This window comes from Nasonia vitripennis, chromosome 1 (genome assembly GCF_009193385.2).
Source record: "Nasonia vitripennis strain AsymCx chromosome 1, Nvit_psr_1.1, whole genome shotgun sequence".
Taxonomy (NCBI): domain Eukaryota; kingdom Metazoa; phylum Arthropoda; class Insecta; order Hymenoptera; family Pteromalidae; genus Nasonia; species Nasonia vitripennis.
Window position 1 is genome coordinate 21,943,545 of NC_045757.1, and position 26,301 is coordinate 21,969,845.

The window sequence follows — 26,301 nt, forward strand, 5'->3', positions numbered from 1 at the left end:
CAAAGGAGTCGTGCTGAAAACTTAAAAGTCAGAAGATCAGGTGCTCAGAAGATTCATAAATGCTGCAAATCAACAAGTAAGCAACTAGAGTAGCGATCAGTTGTTACGTGATACTGTGCTTACCTATCCTATATACTCGTTAATACATACACTAGTTGGTGGGGCTAGTGCTCGCGGCAGCGCTCGCTCATTCCCTGCCCTCGGTCACCTATTGCTATATAAAGTCTCAACGGTTTCACGGCGGTAGCTCGTCGTCGCATCGCATCCGAGTATGAGAGAGCTGCACGTGCCATGCGCGACTCGTATATTGATGCGCCAAACAGAGAACCGTGAGGGGTTGCCGGCGCGCAGGCGCCAACCCAACAATCCTGCTGTCTCGCTTTGCTTCCGTCGCCTGCTACTTTTCCATCATTTTTCTGCTTTAATTTCGTGCTCTTCCTCTCTGTCTCGCCAATTCAACGTGTTTCTCTCGTTCTCGCACAGACGAGCAGCTCGCGCTCCGTATCTCTTTCGTTCTCCTTCCTCTGGAATAGCCCATTACCGTTGTGTCGGAGCTCGCTCGTCTGTCTCTCTCTCTCTCTCTCTTTCACCGGCGCGCGCGCGCGCTTTATCTCGCCCCGCTGGAAGGGAAAATGGTCGATATTTTAGCTATAGCGGAGGCCACGGTGACGCGAGCCGCGCTCCGTACAGCTCTCTAACAGCATACGTACGTCTGCCGAGGCCAGTGAGAGAGCGCGAGAGACAGAGCCCTCGACGTTTTAGTCTTCTCTTGGGCTCGTAGCCGAGGAAATTTAACAGCGTGGTCTCGCAAAGATCGGCCGAAAGTCACCACCCACGCGTGCATACTGTCGGTCGACCCTCTCTTCTCGTCGCTGAAGCTCTCGTTTTGTTTTCCAAACGCATTATCGAGCCGCAAGAGAGGCTGCTGGCTTGGCGGTAAAGTGAGAAAATTCGTGGAAACTGATACACCCACACAGTGTGCCGAGTCGAAGGGCCAAGAGGAGAGGACTGCGAAATTAGAGGTACGAGATTCGGCGATTGTGTTGCGGACGCGAACTAGCCGGATCGTTGGATTTTCACTTTCAAGGTACGGCTACAAAAACTTCGCGAAACGAGGATGAAAGGGATCTTGGTTATTCGCGCCATGGAAAAAGTTGCTCTCGAAAAAGAAGGGACGACGAGATATGATGCTCTCTCAGTGTTTTTCCTTTCTCTTGTCTCGCGTCAATTCAAAGCAGCTTATCATCATTGATCAATTGTGTTGTTCTAGTCTGAAACGAGAGGATCGTTTTTCCAAGTGTGCAAATCTGAGTGAATGTGCGCCTGTGTGCTTCGTCTTACTACTTCATTCATATGTAAATTAATTTGTATTCTATAAACGCGAGCGAGTGGAGGAAGCGCAGCCCAATCATTAATTTATATAGAGTTAGTCGTGCTAAAAATAACCCGAAAAACAGTACCTATCTAAAAGCCTATAAGCGTAGACGAAAGACGCGTGAAAGAAAAATAAAGTAGTAACAGTAGGGTGGAGATGTCAAGACACAAGGTGACTCGGGCGATTCTCAAGTTGGAGCTCTATGGATACCTACTCCGGATCGATTCCGTCCCTTTTTTCCGTCCTCCAGTTCTCTCGTATATTCGTCGAGTAAAGCCTGACGGCTCTAATTACGTGAGCGTTACATGAAAGCAGATGAAAAATTCGTGAGGGTGAGGGTGTAAGGGGCTGCCACTCAAATCTGCTCGATACAGCGCGTGTGCGCTAAGGCTTCGCATCATTCAGGGGAGTAGGAAAAGCGTAAACGACGACCCGGAAAAAGCCCGACGGAGGACGGATTAAATTGGCAAATGCAGGACTTTTTCGAGGACATATACTTTCAAGGATGTTTTTTCTCGAATATAAATAGTTGCAAATTTTAACGTTTGGGGTTTTACGACGAAAGTATTCATTGATTTTCTAAAATGAACATAGGCAGTTAAATGTTACATTTGTTCAATTAAAAATGAGCATTCACGCTAAATTGAAGTTTTGCACGAATACGGAAGATCTCCACCTTGTTAAATGTACATCTGATCATTCAAACGAGAGCGAGTACCTACTCTAGTGAAGTAAATGGCTCGATTCAAAGCATAGGTTAGGTCCATTTTTGTTCCAAATTCAGATCGGGCGATGTATTAGGATTCATCGCTAAATTTTAACATTTTCGAATAAATTATTCTTTCTTGTCGGACTTCCTAACAAAACAGATGACAATTAATATTATGAAAATACCGTTCAAGCTATCTTTGAAAATTCGGAATTTCAATGTGAAAAAAGTTGAAATTCAATTTTTGTGTCGATGTTCCTTTGGCATATTTACTTATCGATGTGCATCGATTGGTTGATTAGATCATCAAATAAAACTTTATCTTCTACTTTACACACTTACATACTTATAGGCAATGTATCGAACATCGACATCAATTTCAATCCATGTGTTTATTCATTGATCATTGCACAAGCCCATAAGATTACAAAAAAATAATCAATAAAATCACTACATGCGTTTGATATCATAATAATTAGCTTATTCTTAGAATGCTGTCATTGAAACGTGCATTGAGACTCTTGGATCGATCCGCTATTGCACGGCAAGAATACGTAGCCTATGTGAAAAATTTAATAAAACATTTGGAAGCAGCATAAATAATCGAATCTCACATTCCGAGAATGTTTCCGCATACGTAATCGAGCTAGCGATGCAAATAGAACGCAAATCACAGCAAACTAGGATAGAGTTCCTGGAAACTCTACTCCGAGTGGCGAGAAAAAAAGCTCACGTTCGAAAGCTCAGTCGGAGCATGGTTATGTATAGGTTAGCTCAGTCAAACAATCGAATCGGATCCTTAGAAGCTTGCTCGTGTGAAAAAATTCTTTGACGTACGGACCCGCACGTCGATGTTGATATAGGCGCGTTAGGCTACGTCTACAATTGAGCGTATACGTTAGGGTTTACAAGGGGTTTACGTAGAACATAACGTTTTGGGCAGTACTGCCAATCCACTGTAGCAGACTGCAGTTGAAACAAAGGAACACACCTGCTCAAAATTTAACCTATAAAAATGTTTAAATTTGAATTGTATGGTAATAAATTGTAAAATTCTTTTTTCAAATAAAATTATAAAATTTTGTAAGAGAATGTATTATAATAAATTAGTTTCTGATTAAAAAAAAAGGTCTACCACTGTCTCAAAAAAGGAAAGGAGAATAAAAAATAACGCACATTACCAAATGAAACATTTATTATTATAATTAGTTAAATAGCATAGGAAATGATTGTATGATTATGTTTTTCACTGTATAAGTAAGCGATTAATAGCTTCAAACTGAAAGACGAATTATACGTATTTTATTTTAAAATAACTTGAAATTTTGCTCATGCTAAAATTTTGTCCAGCATATAGTTTATAATTAATTGAACATAGTTTTGACATTAAATTTGGTTTAAAATATATTGTTTCAATCTTTAGAAAAGACATTTTCAATTGATGTCTTGCAAATAAGTATCGATGGGCAGTTTTGTTTAATTGTTCTCTATGACTCTTTACTATTCGATATTCTTGATGATAAAAACTTTGGGCTAAGTTGTATAAAACATGCTCTAATCTAAAATAATAAACTTAAATATTTTATTTACTGACTTCAAAAACTACTGCTGCTATAATAAAAATTATCTACCTAAATGTGTAGCCTAATAAATGATCTGCATAAGGTAAAAAATAAAGAGTTTTTGCTGGTAACTCGCATGCAGCAGAAAGTGCAGTTGCTCGCTCTGTAGCTACCATATCTTCAGTACCAGGAGGTGGAGGAGCTTCCTTTTGTATCAATACTACAGCTATTTTTGTATTCCTCCCTTCCAAGGCAACTCTGAGAAAAAAAATATTATTGATTTTTTATCATCAAGAATATCGAATAGTAAAGAGTCATAGAGAACAATTAAACAAAACTGCCCATCGATACTTATTTGCAAGACATCAATTCAAAATGGCTTTTCTGAAGATTGAAGCAATATATTGTAAACCAAATTTAATGTCAAAACTATGTTCATTAATTATAAACTATATGCTGGACAAAATTTTAGCATGAGCAAAATTTCAAGTTATTTTAAAATAAAATACGTATGATTCGTCTTTCAGTTTGAAGCTATTAATCGCTTACTTATACAATGAAAAACATAATCATACAATCATTTCCTATGCTATTTAACTAATTATAATAATACATTTTTCATTTGGTAATGTGCGTTATTTTTTATTCTCCTTTCCTTTTTTGAGACAGTGGTAGACCTTTTTTTTTTAATCAGAAACTAATTTATTATAATACATTCTCTTACAAAATTTTATAATTTTATTTGAAAAAAGAATTTTACAATTTATTACCATACAATTCAAATTTAAACATTTTTATAGGTTAAATTTTGAGCAGGTTTGTTCCTTCGTTTCAACTGCAGTCTGCTACAGTGGATTGGCAATACTGCCCAAAACGTTATGTTCTACGTAAACACCTTGTAAACCCTAACGTATACGCTCAATTGTGGACGCAGCCTTATTGATCTCGCTTCGTTCTCTCCTGGCCGCGAGTATAGCAGTTAGTGGCGACGACGATGTGTGCACTGCACGCGGCCGAACTCCCCCGCGTGTGCGCGGCTGTACCGCTTGTTCGTATGTAGCCTATACAGAGCCACGGTCGCTCGGAAATCGAGTTTTGCCCCTCGACTTGCTTTTCCGCTAGCTTTGGATTTTCCTTGCGCCCGCGCAGAGCCGCACAATTAGGGCTCGCTCGTAGGCTCATTCGAATATGAGCCAGTCCTACGCTCCTACTGTGCTCCAAGGAGTCGGAATGAGGGAAGGAGCTGCTAGAGAGCAAGAGCGAATGACGCATATGCACTTGTGTGTGCCGCGAGCCGTCCGGAACAGTGCTGCATACACGTTTTAGAAGTTAATTAGAAATTTTTCATCCTACCTTTATCATGGATACGAGAACTGTATGCTCACTTTTGTCTGCGGCTATTGAGTCCACCAGCAATGCGTGGTTGCCTTGCTTACAAAGATTGAGCAAATTATTTTTAGTATCTCTGAACTTGGATATTAAGGTTGCATTTTAAATTGAAAAAAAAATTAATAAATGATTAAATGAGGTACTTTTTTAAAGCTATTTTTCAGAGTAAATTTTGGCGTCGAAAGTTTCCAGGGTTAGCACATAACGTAAGAATGATTCAGATTTCTATGACGAGATTCAACCACGATCTCTTAAAACAACGTGTTGAAGATTTTTTACATATTATATATTATATTGTAAAGCTAGTATATGTAGAAAAACATTAAAGGTCTACTGATAACTAATAGGTCACTTGTACAAACTTATACAAACCCCGATTATATCCGATAAACATTATGCAGCGGTTATGCATATCATAAAAGTTTATGTACACATTATATTATTAGAAATAATTTTAATAAAAACTATTTTTATTTGGGTTGGAGTTTCAAAATTCTATTTCAAATGACAAAAATAGAATATTGAATTATACAGACGCTGTTATACAAATTCTACGACTAGCTTTATTCTAAAGAAGCTTTCGTTAATCTGTATTATTATTTTTGTAATAAATTACTAATTAGATAGTATTTTTAACTAGACTTAAAGTAATAATATATACATAGGCATTAATTGGAAAGATTCTTGTGACCTTGTATAGCTCAAGTTGCTCTCAACATCCAGTAGACTAATATATAGGTACTTAAACGTGCAGTCCTCTGATTATATTGCAAGTCTGTAATTACAGGATGTACCCTTTTTCATGACGGCTTTGAGACGGAGATAAATGTATTGTTTATTTATATCCCTATAATTGTACGTAAAAACTTTTTGAAATCAACAAATAACTCATATACTTATAACAGAGTCTTAACTAACTACTTTGCATGCACACCCACATTCCTACCTAAATCCACACAGAAATTTGTGTTTTCAGACATTTTATAAAATTTAATTTTAAAAACAATGGGCACATCTCACTTGATATCTTTGAATTGGATAAATTTAAATTGATTTGAACACGTAAAGCGATTGTATAGGATATTGTAATCGATAATCCGAGCTTTTATTTTCCTGTTCAATATCGTTCGCTTCGGAAACTGCGATTTACCGCACGTTGAACGAAAAACTCTCCACCGTTCGAAGCACTATATGTCCATCTACACCCATTCCCACTGATCCGCAAAAAACACCAGGCGCGCATCCGTGCTATACATAAAAAAGCTCGCGCACAGAGTGATGTGACAGCAGCCGGTCATAGTATTATCAGCCGAGGGACTGGCAAAATGGCTGCACGTTGGGCGAGGTATATTTACAACCGACACACATGTTCGCATGAGTGTGGTTGCGTATACGAATGTATATGTATCCATTGCGTCTGAGTAACCGAGCGTGTCCTTGTCTATCTCTTTCGTGCGCGCGGTTGTTACGATAAATTCACTTCCGGGCGACCTGCTTCGCGCTTTTCCTGCATCTCCCCGCGCCTACCTCAATTAAACGACCTAGTCCGGAAATCCAGATTGCGGCCTTCGACTGCCTCTTTCGTATCTAGCCTTCTGTAATACATCTGTTTCTCAGACATTCTTCCTCTGTGTCGCTCAACTTGAAACTTCCTATTCCCGGCGGAATTTCGCACAATTACACGGCATCCAAGTTTCCTACTCTTTTTGGCACTTTGACACCGATTCACGGCGCGTGCATCAGCTGCATCTTCTGCACAATGTGCAGTTATCCAGCGAACCGAACAGTGAACAAAACAGTAGACTGCGTAGAATGCTAAATGTATTATGGATACTGGAAACAAAAGAGATTATTGGAGTCGAAGTTTTATCTACTATTTCGGTGCAGAAGCACGCACGAGAAATAAAATAGCGTAGAGTTGTTACTTCACAATATTATAATGTGTGAGTTACACGCAAGACGAAGTTTTTATTTTGTTCTTCGTTCGGAAAGATATTCTAATACAAGCATAGGGTATTGTCAGATATAAAAATGCCATTATTGCTTTGGTCTATCTTTAAGGTTTTAAGATAACAAAACATTCAACGAATATTATACCTCCAAAAACTCTCTCAATGATAAACGCATTGTTCAAATTTTAAGTCCTCATAGTATTATCGTAATGGAAACTATACAAAATATACATCAGCATTATAATACTTATAAGTATACATACATTCAATTAACGTAGTAAGGATGAAATTCTAGAAATAATTACGTTTACTCTAAACCACCAACTGAACTTATCAAAGTTGGTGAAACTGTCACACTCCGCTAAATTTTAAAGTTACAACTAGATTCTTAGACAATAATATTCTAATAATAATCACTATTATAGATACAAGCTAGGAATATGTTTATTTAAAAGAAGTATATTAGTTCACGTAGTTCGTTAATTCTGACCCATATATAATTATAACTTTTTTAATAAGGATATTGAATTAAAATTATTTTCCTATAATCTAACTGTAAAATAGCTACTGACTTGTTGAAAATCCCTAGTTTCAAATTTATGTCTTGATTATTTTTCGAACATTAAAGGCTGAATTTTACCAGGATACCGATAATCTTGTACAATGTTGATATTTATGAGCCTAAGTGCAACTTGGAATTTATAGGTTTTCTTATTTTGATCAATGCTCTTGCTATTCTTTACTTAATAGATTGAAAATAATATTTATTATACATGCATTGTTTCTCTACATAATAACGCAGTATTGATCATGCACTATCAACCAATGCATTATTAAAAAATTATAAATAACAAAGTGTACGTATCGACCATGTAGGATACAAAAAACTATATTCATATGTTTATAAAACAACTTTAATATTTACTTTAAAAAAATGTTTGATGGTCGATAGTGTGAACTGGATATAAGGTAGGAGAAAAGCTAAAGCAGGAATAAAAAAACAATATTCTTTCATGATTGCGATTTCGATCCGAATTTACTTATTTACAAAAAAAGCAATAAAATACTTATTAGAAAATTCTAAGTTACTTTGAGCATCATGTGTATGTTCGTGGTGATGGATTATAGGTATTAAAATACAAGTTTGTTTTTGATATTCAGAATATTACGTACAGGTATAATGTTTTAAAAATGGCACAATTTTTATTAAATAACTCAAATCCAAATGTTTAGTATTGTGGACTATAACATGAGAAGCTATTTTCGCCGTAGTACCTGAACTGAACGTTATCTGAATCAATTTAGGTCAAATTGCGAGAACGCAATCATAACTAGAATACCCAGTGTATAGGGTGTTCAATGTATAGCTAAATTAGTGCGTTTGTGACAAGACAGCTGTGTCTTAATCAAAACTACGTTTGCAATTGTTTTCTTCATCGGTAATATTAAATAAAAATTAAATAGACTTCTAGACGTGGTTTACAAAAGCTTGAGCGGGTGACGTGCTTATTATACAATCACGCATCACAATTTATATCTACGTATCGAAAACCATGAAGTGCGCCTATAGAGTCGATTTTGCATTTCGAGTGCATAGTACAATGATTCGATTTTTGCTCGGCCTAACACCTTGAGATGCCTTCATTTGTTTCTAATATTTGATAGAGGATTGGAATTTCAAGCAAATTGCGTTTCTTTATATTTTATAGCAGTGTAACTAAACTTTTTATCTTTCCTCTAACATCAGGTACAATAATAATTATTTTTGGAAATAACTTGGACAAAGCGAAGTGAGTTTTGCGCGGTGATGCTAAGTATCGATCGTAAACACACTGTTTATTTTTGTGTCATACGTGCGGCGTATACAGGTTTATGAACCGGAGTACCTCCGCCACTGGTCTATTTCATTCTTTATTAAAGCTCTTGCCTTATAACAAAAAAAAAAAAAAAAAAAAGGAAAGAGAACTGAAAGCTTTAAATTTCTCTTTTATTTTAACAAAAGAAATAATTCGATTTGTCGCGTAGCTATAAGAATGCCGACTATTGAATGTATATAATAATGATAGTGTCAATTTGCAAGTGAACTTGAGGGGCTGACGGAGCGAATTTGACCAATGGTAATCCCATCTTAAACCGTATATTTCTCATTATTCGTTTGCAATCTACCTTCCACTGTCAAACATAGACAGTATAATGATTTGTTTATCATGTAGCGGATCTCAGATTACCGCGTTTGCGGTGTGATCAGATTTTTCTGATTCACCACAAGCAAAGAAATGTATACGTTAATTATTTAAGATCTTAAAAAATTGCAACTTTGTATTTTCATACTACAAGTCTAAATTTACTCTTGTGTTCTTATAAAGTTAGACTAATAAATAATAATAATCGACTAAGTTTTTTCGTATCGACGTAGCGCCTAGTTTTCTATTTCCTTCACAAATCTTGATTCTAGCAAAACAGCTTTTTTGCCACATAACTGAAAAGTTTCAATGCAGTGAATAAATGATTTAATAAGCAGATTCAGAAGGCCAGAATTTCTGGGTATTTCGTATATTGAATGTAAAGGCATCTACGTCTTATACCTAGTTAAGTATTGAATATCGGTAGGTAATCAAGAACAGGTACTTTCTATGCATTTGGCTACTGCATAAAGAACGCAGTTTTGCTGATAAACTTAAAAAGTGCGAAGAAGTTTGTAAGTATTTTTATCTGGTATTTTTGAATTATATTTCAGTGCGTAGTTAATTAAAAGATGTTAAAACAAAAATAAAAGTTTTACGTGAAAAAGGGTAGATCATAGATTTTTAACAAACGTAAGAGATAATACAAAACTGTGGGACGCGATAAAGAACGAAGTATAAACGTGGACGCGGTTTGTAAAAGATTAAAAAGAGATGGGCGTAAAGCAGGATCAATAAAGATGGGGGACACGTTGAGAGCTAAATGTGAAGCGTGGAAAGCGAGAGAAAAACATGAAAGATAATAGGTCTGCAGTATGCCCACGTCAGGTAGAAAGGGACAAAAGTGCACAAGAGGCCATAAAAACAAAAAAGAATTCAAGAGAAGAAATAAGTCAGAAAAAGCTGTAACTACAGTGATAAGAAAGGCGTTTGAATATGCTATCATATTATGAAATTTGCGTAGAAGAAAACTCGATGTGGTATAATTAATGATCCAAGCAAAGTGTATGTACACATCAGATAGTACTTGTGAAAAGCTAAGATAGTAGACCAAGTAAAGTCTGACGATCCCCACATCGCATAAAGGAAGACGATGATCGCGAATAGTCAGTAGTGCCCTGAGCCAGATGAAGATAAGAAAAGAATAATGGATCAGTTCGAGTTGCAGCAGCTCTCTCTCTCTCTCACTCTCTTTTTCTTTTTCCACTCACCGGCTTAATAACGATTTTAAAAAGAAAAAAAGAGCGTACGGCTTCTATGGGATGGGTTCTGAAAAACGTCAATGCGATAAGGTGCGCGCTAGGGTTGAAACCATACCGTATAAGGACCTACACTAAAGAAAGTGAGTCGCAGATATGGAGAGAGAGAGAGAGAGAGAGAGAGAGAGAGAGAGAGAGAGAGAGAGAGAGAGAGAGAGAGAGAGAGAAAGAGAAGGAAGATAGTTAAACGGGGCCGACGCGAATGAACGAAGAAAGTAAGGGAGAGGGAGGTTGATAGAAGCGGAGGCCAGAGCTTTGCATTGATTTTACCGCGAGACGAATCCGGTGTGTTCTCGCTCCAAATTCCCACGATCTGGTCTCGCCAGCCCTCTATGTATACATGTATTGGCTGCTGCCGCTATGCTGTTACTATTTTCGTCGCTCGCGCGTAACGACAATCGATAAGGACTTTCACCGCGAAAGAGAGAGGAAAAACAAAGATGTCAATCGCGAACGAATGCTATACTTGTTTTTCTTTATAAACTTTTTTTACAAAAGTCAATAACGTAGTTCTTATCAATTTATTTTAGAATTTTCATCTACATAAAATTGATTCGAAACAGTTTGCAAGCTATAGAAATATGTATTAATGGATAGCAATCAACAGAAAAATTGGCGATGTATACGTATATGCTTTTTCATGATACGTGCACGAAAAAGGCCACTTTCCATGCATGTAAAATGAACGGAAAATCGAGTTTTTCTTTGCTTCTATATGAGTATTTTGAAAATTTTGAAAATTTTCAATATACTATATTGTTTTACTTTGAAAAGTCCTCGAATTTCCCATTCCTTTCATATGCATGATAAGTGGCCTATTCGTACACTTATCATAAAAAGTACGGTGTGCAACAAGGGGGTAGTGGCTTTTTCAGATTCGGGTGATGCACGCGTGTGAGTCACGGAAACCGTAGGCTTAGGCAAAACATCACCCTCGCTAGAAAAAGACAATTTTCCCCCCTAGTTACACAATATTCTATTGTGCATTACCTGTTTGCTGCAGTATACTATTTTTGTCCGCTCAATTCAGGGGTAAAAAGTAGCTACTTCGGAGTATGGAATAATAATACATTATGCAATAAAGGGAAGAAGTAGTAGATTTTTCTTGTGGACTTTATTAATCGGACAATAATATTCTTGCAAGGATAGTATTCACTCGAGAAAAAAATCCACCTTAGTTTCATGTTGCATATACTGATGGAGAAAATAAAAAAGTGTCTGTATGTGCCACGTGTCACCAAATTCAAAACGCTATAAAGTTAAAATAGGTGGGGATAAGGCCAGTTTAAAACTATTTTAAATTTGATTTGAATATATTATCATGATTCGTGGTTCATACGTACGCACACATTGAAATGAATTCCAGAGTAAACTTGCATTAGTTTCTAAAAACTATAATATTACGCCCGAAGGAAGGCTATAGCACGTTTAAATTAAAGCTTATGGATATGGGCTCGTCATTTTTCCTCCTGTGGGCAGTATACTATTTTCGTAATAACGGGCCGAAAGCATCAAATTCCCTTTTGGGTGCTAGCAAGGAATGCGGTACAGTCAGTCCTAATTTTCATACTAGGTTTCAATGTAATCATAAGATCACCATGTCTTTTTTAGAGTATGATGTTTAACACCCAACACATCCGATTCTATTTTTTTTTATTTTTCAGGTGAGGCACAAGTTTCTATAATTTCGATTGTCAAGTAAGTTGTTCGATTACAGTAATATTACTCGATAAGGATTTATCAAGTTTTTTTCATAAGTTGCTGAAGTTGTTTCATCAGTGTTGTATAGATGTGAACCAACAACTTGCAAAACTTTATACACACACTGACTGATGGACTAAAGCTCACGTGCCTTTTATTGACGATATCTATAAGTATCACGAGAAAAAAAAGTAAAGCAAACTATAACGAGCAAAGAGACAATCGCATCTAGTCACACTTCACTTTTCGTCACAGCATGAAATTTCTGTACATAGCCTACTAAAGCAGTAGTGTTATAGGTAAAGAGGCAGCAAAGCTATTTCACAAGAGCATGCGTGCGCAGCGTATGAATGACGGCCGTGCAGCAGCTATATGTACTATATACCTCAGAGAGCAGAGCCGAGAGACCGTCGTAAAACCGTCCAAGGGATGCGCGCGCACTGCGAATGGCTTTTCGAGTACCGTGTACTAGTTTCCGAACCAATCTTTCCGTGGGCGATGTCGACGCGCACATGACCGTTAATGGCAACGACGCAGGCAAATAAAGCTCCGCACGCTGGAGAATGAAAGTCCAAAGTGGAAAGGAAAGATGGCTGCGAAGAGAGATATAACGACGACGACGACGGTAGAATGAAAGAATACGAGCATGATTTTTATGAGAGATATTCCGTAGAGGTTGTTGGAATGGGATTTCTGAAATAATGCGCCCTCATTTTATTGGTAAAATTTTAAAAATATGGTTGGACTATGCAACAAACCACTGCAGAAGTTATAACAAAATATATCAACTTTGATCATAGCATACGTATTAGAAAGGACAGTAATTTCAATGGTCAATGGTCGTAAGCAAAATTGTGGCTTAGAAAAAACAATTCTCATATAGTACGTGCACGTGTTAATGGGGGCGTGAAAAGGGGTCACATGCGAGTGGTCGAAAGAAATAAAATCCAAAGCCGAAAACACGAGAGGGAGAGAGAGAGAAAGAGGGGGGGGGGGGGGGCTCGCCCAAGACTACAAGGCAAGATCGATAAACTTCGGTGGACGGCGTGGAAAAGTGCCTATACCTGGGGGCTTTTCGTGACGTCGACCTTTACGTTTGTCCGTACTACAGTGAGTAACTGAATCCTACTTCTTGTTGCCAGCTTTAACCCTTGGAAAGAGTCTGTCCAGTGGAAAGCTTAGAGAATGATTGAATGAAGTCGTATCGATCGCGGAAATTGCCGTGGCTTTATTAGGTCAGGACGCAGCTCAATAGGTTAATTAGATCTTGATGTTGAAAAGATGGCGATAAATCCTTAGAAAAGTTCGGCAACAGTGATAGGTCTCGTAAAATTTTGATGTCCTGTCTTGATTTGCATTACGTTCTTCCCTTTGCCATAAAGCTTACCATAAGAAAAATTAATAGTTACATTGAAATTGTATCAAATATTAATTTCAAACTAATTAATCTTTGGAGATTTTATAATACCCGGTAATCTCCTGTTGGATTTCGTGCAATTTCCGTGAAATGTCTGCAAAATGTATGGTTTATTACGCTTTCAGAAATGCAGCTATGAATTAGTAATAACCTGAAAGTATAAAAAATTTAATGTATTTACGTGATTTATTTCCGCTGCAAGTACTGCTATAAAAGTATCATAACGTGAGGTAAAACTGTTTTTTCACTTCGTCTATATTTTCAAATTACACATAACCTTTATTAAATTATCAGACGGTGAGATCTTTTTCAAGACATGCATGTATTTTCATTGTAATCCTACTGAAATTGATTTCTTCCTCGCCTCATTAAAAATAATTCATACTTAAAAATTTTAGCATAGGGTTACAGAAAAATCTGGTAGAAATCTTGTACGCGGCAAGAAGAGTAATGAATTCTTTTAATCAAACCTAGTGATATATGGATTTACTTAGTGTCCATACTGAAATAAAATTAAAATTGAGTATATAATATAGATATCTAGATAATATCTGCTAAATAAGGTAGTTGCGGCGAACGCAACCAGTGAGTACTAAAAAATATCGGTATTCGATAGGAGAATCAGCAAACTTGTTTGAAAATAATAACAGTGCATAAATGCAGTTGAATCTTCGGAAAGAAATATTTTGCACGAAAAGTAAGGCAAACAAAGTGTCGCTGGCGAGAACGGATCGAGCAAATACACGTCTATGCAAATGAAGCGGGTGCCTCGTAACTTGGCGGTTTTGTCGGCGACGGCGACTGCATTATACGTGTGCACGCTCAAAGTAGCCGGCTATCTGACGTTTGCTCAAGTGCAGCTGCAGTACAGGGACGTCGTCTCGTCTTACTGTGTAGTGGCACGATAAATTAGAGAAGCTTACAATGCACCATCGTGCACAGGCTAAATTTAATTGAGCAAAACACTTTTGTCTTGAATATTATACACACCAAATCTATTATACTTCCGCATTCATACAAGCGCTATCGTTTTAACTAGACACCTTTTATATTTTACAAAAAGCTCTTAACGTCTCCTAACGTCGGGAAAAATATCGACTTATCAAATAAGTTAGTGCAAGCGACGGCAACGTATCCTCCAATTCCGATGCCTCCGCCTGTTTCTGCATAAACAACTTCTTCTCTACTGTATTTTATATTTTTTTGTCGCCACACAGTCGCGTTACAGTAGCTAGAGCATCGAAACGCGGCCGCTTGCGCGCTTTATCGCCGACACGTTTCAAGGATCCGCTGTGTTGCGCTACACGCGGCCACGTATACACACGTGCGTATAGCCGCGCCGTTCGTCAGTTCGCGCATAAAATCGGCCGAGTCTTTTTCGCCGCGAGACGACGTATTAGAGCCACGTCGGGTGTTATTTTCTTCGTTATCGCGGCTATCCTTCTCAGTCACACGGCCGAGCGACATAGACAGAGTGACAGAGAGGGAGACGAAGAAGAAGGAGACGATGGCGGCAGCCACGGTGGAGAGAAGATTCGCCGCCGAGAACAAGAAGGAAACGACGACGAACAACGCGATTATGCCGCGGCATTCAACGTATGCATCGAACGGCCCGAGTTTTCCAGTAATTGCCTAATTAATCGTCTTTGCCGTCGCGGGTCTTGGCTTCCGGCTGATTACCGCTCTGCACAAAGAGAGAGAGAGAGAGAGAGAGAGAGAGAGAGAGAGAGAGAGAGAGAGAGAGAGAGAGAGAGAGAGAGAGTACCTGCCGTTGGTGGGGAGGATCGTAGGATAAATCGGCTGGGGCTGAAGCCATCAGTTGGCCAGCGAAGGAAAATTTCGCTGAATATCGAGAGCGTTTCAAGATTAACTCGAAGGGAGCCGCTATTTCTCCGGATAAATTTACTGCCTTTATCGACTTTACGAGCCGACGATTAAAAGTGATTCGTTCAACGCGATCAGAGTGGCTTATATCAGTGGCTGTGCTCTTTGCAATTATAGTCGGACAATACTTTAGAGCTGTATCGCTGACATAATTATGTGTTGTGGTGAACTATTTTTTGATGGGAATTCGACAAGTTTTCCGAGTTTGCAAGCATAACACTTTACAAACTTTTTTGGAAAAGTATTATGCAAAACTTTTGTGAAACCTGACTTTTCATACTTTATGTCTGCAAATGACAATCTAATAAAGTATAGTGAAGAATGCACGGAATATTTTATAAAATTATGCTGATAAAAGAAATCGTAGCATAGCAGCTATTGCGGTTTTTCAAATAGAGCTTTTTGGGCTTAAAATTTTTTTTTTAACCCGCATCTTTTTTATCTGCTCTTATATTATGACGCACAAAACTGTACTAATTAGATTTCAATTTGTAGTTTTTTTCATACACTGATAGTAAACAGTGAAGTAAAATAATATACAAGCATGATTTCATAAAAAACTTTTTGATGTTTGAAGTTAATGAGAACAATGTCTGACAAATTGATATTTTGCTGCAACTTCAATTGTCGATTAGCGAATTCTTAACAAACATATTCACCATAACGTTCGAAAGCCATTTATTTTGTGTAGTGTATTGAGAAAAATTTGATAGTAGAAATTACTATTTGGGATAGTAATTTTTACTGCTTTTTATAATAAATTGGTAACAGACTTTTAAGAAATTAGATTTTACTATCCAAAGATAGTAATTTTTGATGAAATCGAATTTTTAAAAATTTAATTTCAATTTCGCTTATTTCTATATTTTACACCTATCAGATACTTCGCGTTGATATTACTATAATATTTATTATTTTTATTGATTATTATTATGCTATTTTGAAGAAAGAAAGAGATTAAATTTTTTTGCGGCGTCAGGAATCGCACCTGGAGCTCCAGCGTGAAAGTCGAGTGTGCTGACCATTTACCTAAACAGATTTGTTCCGTACAAAATTTCAGATCTATCTGATGTATTAATTGATCTACGAACTAAAAATTAACGAACATTAATAAATAATAAGGTCAAATCAATAGACACAGAAACTTATTATAATAAAATAAACGTAAAATGTCAACTAAAATACTGATTAGCGTAGAAAAAAAAATTAAATTCAAACTTTACCGGCTGAGAATATTATAATTTTTCCTACATTTTATAGCACATTTTACCATCATAGGTATTAAAAATTAAGTCTTTTGAAAGCCGTAACAATTTTTACTATCTGAGATAGTAATAATTAATATCTCTTATAGTGAATTTTACTATAAAAGATAGTAAAAATTACTAGCATCCGAGTCTGTTACCAAATTATCATCCGAGATAGTAATTTTTATTGTCAAATTTTTCTCAGTGTGTGTGTATAAAATTACAGTACTATAGATAAAGAGTGCAATTATAAAACATGTCGAAGAAAGAAATAAAAGACTCATTTTTCACGCTGCGTACGCGGATGTCCCGAATGCTGTCGATCGTAGACATCACCACGCCAATATCAACGAATCCGGTACCGGATAAGACACAGCGTAGACGAAATTAGCACGACCGACATTGCCTTTGCGGTCGAGCGCAAAAGCTTGTTCCACTATAGCTAGACGATACTCTGGCCGATAAAGCTATAACGTCAAAATATGCTTTTTGTGAACTGTCTAATGATATTGCCTAATATTTTTTCAACATTATTTACTTTATTTGGATGTTAAAATTTAAAATAAAAAAAAATATATTTTCAAGTTGCACGTATAATATTTTTAAGGAAGCGGTTTTCGTATACAAAGAGTACTTGTATTTTATGGTTCTTTAGTCAAAAGATAGAAAAGCAGCGGTTCATTTGCATATTGATAAGTGGATAAGTTAGAACAAGTCGGTTTGTTCCCACAGACTGCATAAAAAACCGCGTATCTGAATTTAAAAAAAACACATCACAGTCAACTATAAATGTTATCAAACTCAAAAAATATTTTTACCGAATTCAAGCAGAATTATCAAGATACAGTTAGCGTCAAGGCTTTTACTAACTAAGATACTCTCTTTTGATTTACAGATGGCCGGACAGGATCCAAAATGGCAGAAGGACGCGTCGGATCAAAACTTCGACTACATGTTCAAGCTGTTGATAATCGGTAACTCGTCGGTCGGCAAGACATCTTTTCTCTTCCGTTATGCCGATGATTCCTTCACCTCGGCCTTCGTCTCGACTGTCGGCATCGACTTTAAAGTGAAGACAGTCTTCAGGAACGACAAGAGGGTCAAGCTCCAAATCTGGGTTAGTGTAACGCAAAAAACTTCGCATCTTTCTCTCCCTCCGATTCCTCCCCTCGCTCTCCAGTCCGCGCTATTCACCCCTCCAACGCCCGCGGCAACACAGCGAAGGTCATTACAAGTTTGCGCCGCCGTGTAGAGGGCGCGGCACAGCTGTCGAGCTTTCGAGCTTGCGAGTTTTCCGTTTCATCTGCCGGTCTAATATAGCTAGGGCATCGAGGCTGCATCCTTGTCACTCGAGACGCAACACATACACTTTTCTCTCAAATGCGTGTGAGAAAAATACGCACTGACGCGACGAGCTTGCTTCTATGTTGTTTCTCGAAAGCGGAAATGCAGCATCATTTTTCAATGCTTGATTGTAGAGATTTTTCACTCGGAGCCTTTCCTTTCTACAACATGCTCTTCTGTTAGCAGATACAAAGTAGACATTTTGTACAGGTAGGATTAATTAAAAAAGATAACAGATTTGAGCACCGCATAGGACGGCAATCGATGATTGAAAATTCAACTCGTAATTTTTCCATTTTTTAGGCCACCCAGTTCGTTTTATTACATATTGGTTAAACTTTGAGTTGCTTTATTTTAATATGCTCAAGCATCATTATCCCGGCTCAAAAAAATGGGCATCAATTAAATGAATTAAATAATAGTGGAATGGTTAATTGAATGTTCATTAGCAGAAATAAAAAATGTTATTAGTGGAATTAAAAGGTTTAATTTTTTAAAATTATAAGACTACCCATTTACATACGATTTAATTAATAACATTGATAGCTTGGAATCTAATGAATGATTTACTGGTGCAGGACACGGCGGGCCAGGAGCGATATAGGACGATCACAACGGCCTATTATAGAGGAGCGATGGGCTTTATACTAATGTACGATATCACCAATGAAGAGTCCTTCAACTCGGTTCAAGATTGGCTTACGCAGATCAAAACCTATTCGTGGGACAACGCCCAAATAATCCTTGTGGGAAACAAGTGCGACATGGAGGACGAAAGGGTGATCAGTTTTGAACGGGGCAAACAACTGGCAGAACACTTAAAAGTGCAATTCTTTGAGACTTCGGCGAAGGAGAATACTAATGTCAAGGTAATAAAATGTCTCCACGAATTAAACGACTTGGTTAACCAATTTGGCAACAATATTGATAAAAATTCCAAACTGCAAAGTATGTAATAATGGTTTTAGCGTAACTCATACGGAAACATATACCTTCAATTGCAAAACGCCACGAGAAAACAATATTAAATCAGTGCCATAGTTCGTACAGATTTTATCTTGATTTGATTTATTTCACAATCTTACAGGTCAATGTAAGTCACATAAATTTAGAATTCATGCAGATTATGGAACTGCTTTTGTTTTGGTTCCATGCACGCTATTCGTATTAAATTGATACAGACTCAGACTCAAATTCCATACAAATTCAGTTCATAAACAACAAAGTAGGAGATCAAATTTCACATGAATTATTCCAACTGAAAATATTTAATTTCGACTGAATAGTCAAATCACGCAGATAAGCTTTAAAATGTGAAACTTACAAATTACATCAAGAAAAGTGTTATTGCTTGAGCTTTTACAAAAATCATAGTTTTCGCAAAAAATGCCATCATTTTAATATTTACTATAAGTTTAATGTTAATCAGCTTCCTACAGACTAAGCTGTGATAATTATATTTGAAGTCTGTGAAATCAATATTTCGACTAGACGCTACCCTCTGTCATATGTTTACAGGCGGTATTCGAAACTCTAGTGGATATAATTTGCGACAAGATGAGCGAATCCCTCGACAACGATCCAACTCTGATGGCGGGCGGCGGTGGACAGAATAAGGGCCAACGACTGACCGATCAACCAACCAATCCCACGGACACCAACTGCAATTGCTAAAGGCCGAAGCGCGCTTGTGAACCCGAATGAGGAGGAGTCGACGCCTTCTCGATTGAGCTGGCTCTCTAGCTAGTCCACCCTCTTCGTCGTTCCTTCGTTCGTTCGTTCATTCCTTAGGTTGATTTGAATGAATTGTTTCTGTCGTGTTGTCAGGAGAGTGGGAAAATCAGAGAGAAAGAGAAGTTAGTGGAAAAAGTGACGAGCCTTCGCTTTGACGGTTGCTCGAGCGCGAACGTTAGCTAAAAATTTCAATATTAGGGAAAAATCAAATTTTTTGATTCGTCGGATCAACTTTGTTTCTGACTTGGCACTGGTTCAGATCAGTTGGGCATCGGTAGGTCAGCTGGTAACTCTCTGTGAATTGGGCTGTTATTCGATGTTTGTTCTGATTGACCATACAGAAACAGTACTTAGTTTTATTCACAGATAACCAATTTCACTACAACAATAGTTTCTGTTACTCCGGCTAAAATCTGCCACTCTTTGTAAGGCAAAAAATTAAGCAAATAAGAACTCTGGTAGGAAATTGAGCAGTACTAGTCCGTACTGGTATGTCACTACTTCGTCAGGATTGGCTCGTGGCAGACAAATACTGGTCACAATTTCCACCAGGAAAAGTGCACCATTTTTTGCTTGATTGACATTTGCTAAGAGACGTGGCATTAACGTTTACTTATAATGTCAGCTCAAAAAGCATACCATTGTTTTTCGTTTTCTCGTCCGATCGCAGTAAAAAATACTACAATAATACGTTTTTACGTGTCTCAACGTAATGCAACGAAAAAACATATATAAGGGTTCATCGAGTTCTGTTGCACAAACTATGACGCATTGCGTTTTACGGCATCGGCAACCAGTATTTCAAAGATTTTCCTGGTGCATGATGTGTCAATTGATCGGATGGCATAGGAATACATCAAGAACGCTCGAGCAACCGTGAGCACCGTCAAAAATTACATTATATAGGATTATGTGTTGGCTGAAGTAATAAGGGCTACTGCAGAAACGGCGCCAAGTAAATAGAGGATTTTTAAAAGTCGCCTTTGTCAAAACTTCGAAGTATATACATTTACATGTTACGTATTCTAACACTCAATTTCCAGATGTTGGTAAGAGAAAAGCCGCGTAATGACGATGCAAGGAGACACACACGTAGAGTTATAAAATTTTCTAATTTTTGTTTTATGACGCATGTTCTTCAAATAAACCAACAAAATACGAAGGATTTTGCTTCACAATGAAGGCAAATATTTTGCATTGGAAATTTTTTTTTTAGGATCAAGACTATAAATCTTCTTCTGGTGGATAAAGTTTTGAAATATCAAAATCATCCTGTATTTCGTAGTTTAAATATATCAATAATTAACGTGCAAATAGTAAGTGTCGAGAAACTATTTCATTGCTTCATTAACTCTACTTCTGGTCTTACTATTGTTTTTGTGAAGAAATGCGTATTGTCTGTTGCTATAAATTGCAAAAAGTGTTGAAGTAGCTGGCGCGTATTTTAAAGTTTGTAGTAAAATGAAACATTTAAGTTGGAATGCAATAGGCGAACTAAATATAAATAATTATACATAGGTTTTTATTGAAGAGAGTAAATCGAGCCGTACAACTGTTTTCCATTTGAACACTTTGTAGAACACAATTGTTATAGAGCAATTCAATATTAGTTCTAATAAAGATGTGAGGTATTGACATATTGTATACAGTGCTTTGTTTATTGTGTGTAGGTATTAAAATATTAAGTCATTCAAATTTGCATTTGCGGAGGAAAAAACCCTGGTAGGATGGGTGAGACAGTTAGCGAATTGTTTTACCAGGGAATTTTTCGCTTTACATATGTATGTATAAACTTACTTAAAATTTAAAAGGTATAATCAGCACATTGTTTCAATTGGCTATTATGTAAGTGAAAATTAGCATTAATTATTTTAGTTGATGTAACTTGATTCTACAAATTTGTTTTCATTTTAAAACTGCTACAACACATATTACAAAAAATTTTGAATTTCTGCTACAGTATAATGATATGATATGAGTTATAATTATCACAAATTCCGGCATAGTATAAATCGCGTGTTTTGCTCTTAATTTCAGTATTCGTTTATTATATCGTCAAGACACAAAACTCAAAGCTGCCAACCATCGCACTAAAAGCTTTTCTCATATATAGAGGCTCGGTCAGATACATCGTCTTCTTCGTTATACGTTTGAAGTTATTATAAGTTTCCAGTACTGAGTACTGGATGACACAAAAAATTTTTTTATATAAAATTAAGACTTGATTTCTCGCAAATTAAAGCGTAATTGCTGAGTTTTTTTTATTGGCAAATCTAAAATATTAAAATTCTTTTAGAGAAAATTCTCCTTATATGAACACTTCAGAATTTGTAGTATAATCTACCACTCTCTACGAGGGTGTAGAGAAATAAACGAGTCGATAGTCAAAAATTGTTAATTTTTTAATTAGCAGATGATATATATTGCGCAAGAATCACGTCAATTACGACGAACGAGAAACATCAAAGTGTGAAATCACGGCGCTGCATCGTGTTCGCATTAGTACTTCAGCTATCACGACGTTATAACTATTATGACTATATAGGCAAGCTGCCGACTGTACATATACAAAAGATATATATTATTGACTCTGTAATGAAGTGTAATGTACGCGTTACTCATTCGTGTGAATTATAATAAAAAAAATTAAATGGCAACTATTTCACGTTTGGTGAAATGGCAACCAATTTATGAAGAAAAAAAATTAACGTAAATAAAAATGCGAACAATTCGCGCCACTTTTTAAGAATCTTACTCTTCTTATAATTTTTTGTTTTTGCTTTCCATACTTTCGAGATATCGCTGACATTGAAGTGCTATGTCTATACATGTGCATTATTTTTTAAATGGGCTTTCTTTGTATTGACAATTCAACGAAATTGAAACTCTTGCGCTTTTATAGATAAATATAACATTGTTTAATATCGGATAAATAGAAGAACTATATTAATAAATTGATTATGTAGATTTTTTTCAATCACTTGAAAAAGGTAATATATTATATTGTTCATATTTTATAAAATATTGTTTGTACATATGTGCGAGATTCATGTTGTGTCATTCTATAAAAGCGCAAATGCACTTTGGCTTTTTGCAAGCGACAGGCGAATAAAGTCGAAATATTATATACATGTATACAAACTACGTTCCGCGAAAAGTTTTCTTGATGGACGGGCTCTTGTATGTATGTATTGTATCGTATGTAACTATTATTATGCCTAACATTACAAATAACATAAAATAATTATAAACAGATAATACATTATAACGAGAACCTTGTGAAGAATGGAGAAGAAAGCAAAAATTATAAAACCTTGAGGAAATGAAGTACATGTATAAGATCAAATGGCTGAATAAAAAAATATTGTAGCATTGTAACGTCGAGCGTTTGTATGAGAGTCATTGTATAACTTAGCCGTGAGTAAAGTTGCGGAGTTCATGTTCTCAGCGATGTCATATGTGCATATACATAATAGAGAAAACAAAAATTATCTAACAAGTCTCAGATGTATAACACAATTTACGTGTATACGCGAAATTTCAATTATATATAGTAAATTAATAAAAAAGAACACAAGAAAAAGTGAATGAACATGTCGATGCTGAGCTGCAATATTCGTGAAATGTAATGTTATACGAGACGTATAACATTAACGGAAATGCGAGGGTCTACTTCTAAACATATAGTAATGTAAAAACAAAAAAAAAAATTAAATGTAGTAGGCGGCGTGGTATGGTCGTTACATGAACGATATAAGAAACAAAATGGAGTGAAACTATGATTTTCAAGATGTTTTCACGGATTATTTATAACACTGCTATGGCGTTACATGAAAAATATCCTTTTAATTTAGTTTAACTTGACGACTGTTTATCTCTAATATCTGTCCAATCATTTTCTTACGGAAAGTCTATCTGTTTTTGAGAGCCATGATTTTCTTTTGTATCTTATCCCGAAATACAGTTTTATGTGAAAAATAATTTTAACTTTTTTTATTTATTCAATTTATATACGTTTGTATTATATGCTTGTTTGATTATATATTACATATATTTCATCAAAATATTATTTTCTTTGAACATTTAATTAAAAAAAAAATTTTTTTACAGCTGTTATATTTTATGTTCCAAATATAGTTATGTCACATTTCGCTTATAAAACTATTTTTGTTATGCATTATTTACAACGTTATTGTGCATATCAACATATCAAAGTATTATTAGTTTTGGACTTGTTTATTATTATGAGAAAGTTATGTATCGATTTCACAGACTGTTTTTAAATAAAAACTGCAAGAATATTTCAATCACGTTTTTCGAAGAGGTATTAATTATTCTTTGCTGTTTTTATTTTTTATTAAATTATGAAAAATATAGAAGTCTTTGTTTATACATTTCACGACTTATTTTTGTATTAAAGAGTCAGCTAACAACAAAATGTTACAATACAATGTGTAAAGTAGAGCACGAAAAATTTGCGTGGCAACTTAAATGAATGTACTTTCTGTATCTTAAAACGACAACGTTTGTTGTGCCCAGCGCAATAATTTAAAAGGTAAACCGTAATAGTAAACACAATTTACGTCGTTTAAGTTGCATCGCAATTCGTATTATCGAAAACAAAAATACAACTTAAGTCATAATTTTCGTATCATAAAATACCGTACAATACTAGGGGGTAAAGGGATTTCACCCTCGTGGGGACGTTATCGCCCGAGCGAAGCGAGGGTGAAACTACTTTACCGCACTAATGTCGTAATATACTAAATTGACTTAATTCGTTAAATAGTAGATTTAATTTGTTAATTGAGATATAATAGCCGGAGGTTAAAGCACTGTTTTTGAATGGTTATTTTGTTTCCTCCTAGAGGAAGCTTTTTAATAATAAAATTTTCAGTTTTGCTAAAACTATAAAAACGTATTTGGAGGTTTTTGGAGTTCGAATCATACATTTTTAGAAAATGTCCGTGCGGATGGCTCTGTGTGTGTGTTTTTTTTTTGTTTCTCTTTCGGAGAAAGAGGTATTAGGGAAAATCTTAGAAAGACTATAGCATGACCTTATTTATGGGGTCGTCGACACAGCCCCATGCCCAATTTCAGCCGTGTGTCGAATTCACACCGACTAAACCCATCCCTCTTACGGCCAGGTAAAAAAACATCCAGTCGTAAAAAGGAACGCCCTCTTTGCCTTTATCGACCCTCGGTAAAGGTGCCTAGCTCCATCTTCTATGCCCCTGAACCCCGCGGTACCACCGCCAAGCAATGCTTTACGGAGGGGGGGGGGGGCGAAAGGCTTTTGCTCGCTTCTGGTTGATTTGGTCGTCATCACTACAATTATCCTTCATTTTCTGCGTCGCACACACATACTCAACCTCTGCCTTCTTCGTCTTTTCTGACTTTCTTGAGAATGTGTGCTGCATAGTTGCTGACTGCGCACCATCGATCCTCTGAAGTCAGCATGGCCGTCATAATCGATTTAGGAGTTACTCTAATCTGAAGATAACTCTTCTTTTCGCTCCTGATGATATCGTGAGCACTCGAAGAAGACATCCTCTGTTGCATCCGAACATATTGGGCAGTCGTCTAGTTTGAACTGATGCAGGTACGTCTGGAAACATTCGTTCCCGATCAAAAACTGCGTGAAGTAGTAGTTAACTTCTCCATGTCTTCTTCCAATATAGTCTTCTATCCTTGGTATAAGGTGCTGAGTCCATCGCCACTTTCCACTAGCGTCCCATCTTGTTTGCCATTCAGCCATCGTCTTCTTTCTTGCGGCATCCCAGATCTCCTTCTGGCTTTTGTCATTCGATCGTCTCCTATACATTAAGCGAACGCCACTCTTCGTGCACTTCGCCTATACACGGTAGTCAACTTTCGTGCATACGATTTTACCCGCATCGCATCTGCCCATATTGGGACTTCGTATAGCATAATCGATGTGGTTACACTGGCTAAGAATAACCTTCGCTTCTGAGTTGGCCCTCCTACATATCGTCTCTCCGTACGAAAACTAGCACAGTTCAAATTTTCAAACGAAAACTAGCACAACTTATGATTTGCCGCGAAGAGTAGCAGAGTTCAGAAATTAGAAATAAAATGTATATATAATAAAAAGACGTATTCGGTGCATAGTATTAATCAAAATGAGTCCAACTTTGCTACTCGGGGGTTTATGGGGTCGCTGAACACAAATATCGCGACGGCAACAGCCTCTGAGGTACCTGGTGACCAGGGTGGACAATATGAATGTGGTCTCCTAGAGATTTATGAGAATTTGTAACGCAATTAGTCGAAACTCGTTACTCGGAGGTTTTTGGGGTTGCTGAACACGAATATTGCGACCGCAACGGCCTCCTAGGTACCTGGTGCCCAGGGTGGACAGTATCAACGTCGTCTCCAAGAGTTTCATAGAAATTTGTAACATAATTAGTCGAAACTCGATAGTCAAGGGTTTCGGGGGTCACTTATCACTCTGTAGTTAATGAGGTATGTGTGGATACTGGTTTTATTTTAAAGATATAATAAACTTGACTTTGTTTGATTGA

General features: G+C 36.7%; 1 protein-coding gene and 1 long non-coding RNA gene across 4 annotated transcripts; one reads left to right on the plus strand and one right to left on the minus strand.

The window, feature by feature from the left end:
* Positions 1–391: 391 nt before the first annotated feature.
* Positions 392–26,301, plus strand: LOC100114037 (ras-related protein Rab-3). Of its 3 annotated transcripts, XM_016986479.3 has the most exons (5): positions 15,374–15,547; positions 16,905–17,036; positions 17,574–17,795; positions 18,601–18,891; positions 19,541–20,194. In XM_016986479.3, the coding sequence occupies exons 2-5, from the start codon at positions 16,935–16,937 to the stop codon at positions 19,694–19,696; spliced, it is 771 nt and encodes a 256-aa protein (XP_016841968.1). In that variant the 5' UTR covers positions 15,374–15,547; positions 16,905–16,934; the 3' UTR covers positions 19,697–20,194. The 3 variants fall into 3 exon arrangements, with proteins under 3 accessions (XP_008211357.1, XP_008211348.1, XP_016841968.1); XM_008213135.3 differs by lacking the exons at positions 15,374–15,547; positions 16,905–17,036 and adding an exon at positions 392–1,087 and having other exon boundaries at positions 19,541–26,301; XM_008213126.4 differs by lacking the exons at positions 15,374–15,547; positions 16,905–17,036 and adding an exon at positions 14,842–15,171 and having other exon boundaries at positions 19,541–26,301.
* On the minus strand, positions 3,484–6,109 carry LOC116417239. The gene is made up of 3 exons (XR_004227542.2): positions 4,542–6,109; positions 3,716–3,904; positions 3,484–3,643 (listed from the first exon to the last, which is right to left on the minus strand). It is a non-coding gene; the product is annotated as an uncharacterized LOC116417239 (long non-coding RNA).

Coding starts and splice junctions, on each gene's coding strand:
- LOC100114037 (XM_008213126.4), top strand. CDS start 15,055: ATGGCGGCAGCCACGGTGGAGAGAAGATTCGCCGCCGAGAACAAGAAG. Junction 17,796..18,600: donor GGGTCAAGCTCCAAATCTGG/GTTAGTGTAACG, acceptor TTACTGGTGCAG/GACACGGCGGGCCAGGAGCG. Junction 18,892..19,540: donor AGGAGAATACTAATGTCAAG/GTAATAAAATGT, acceptor ATATGTTTACAG/GCGGTATTCGAAACTCTAGT.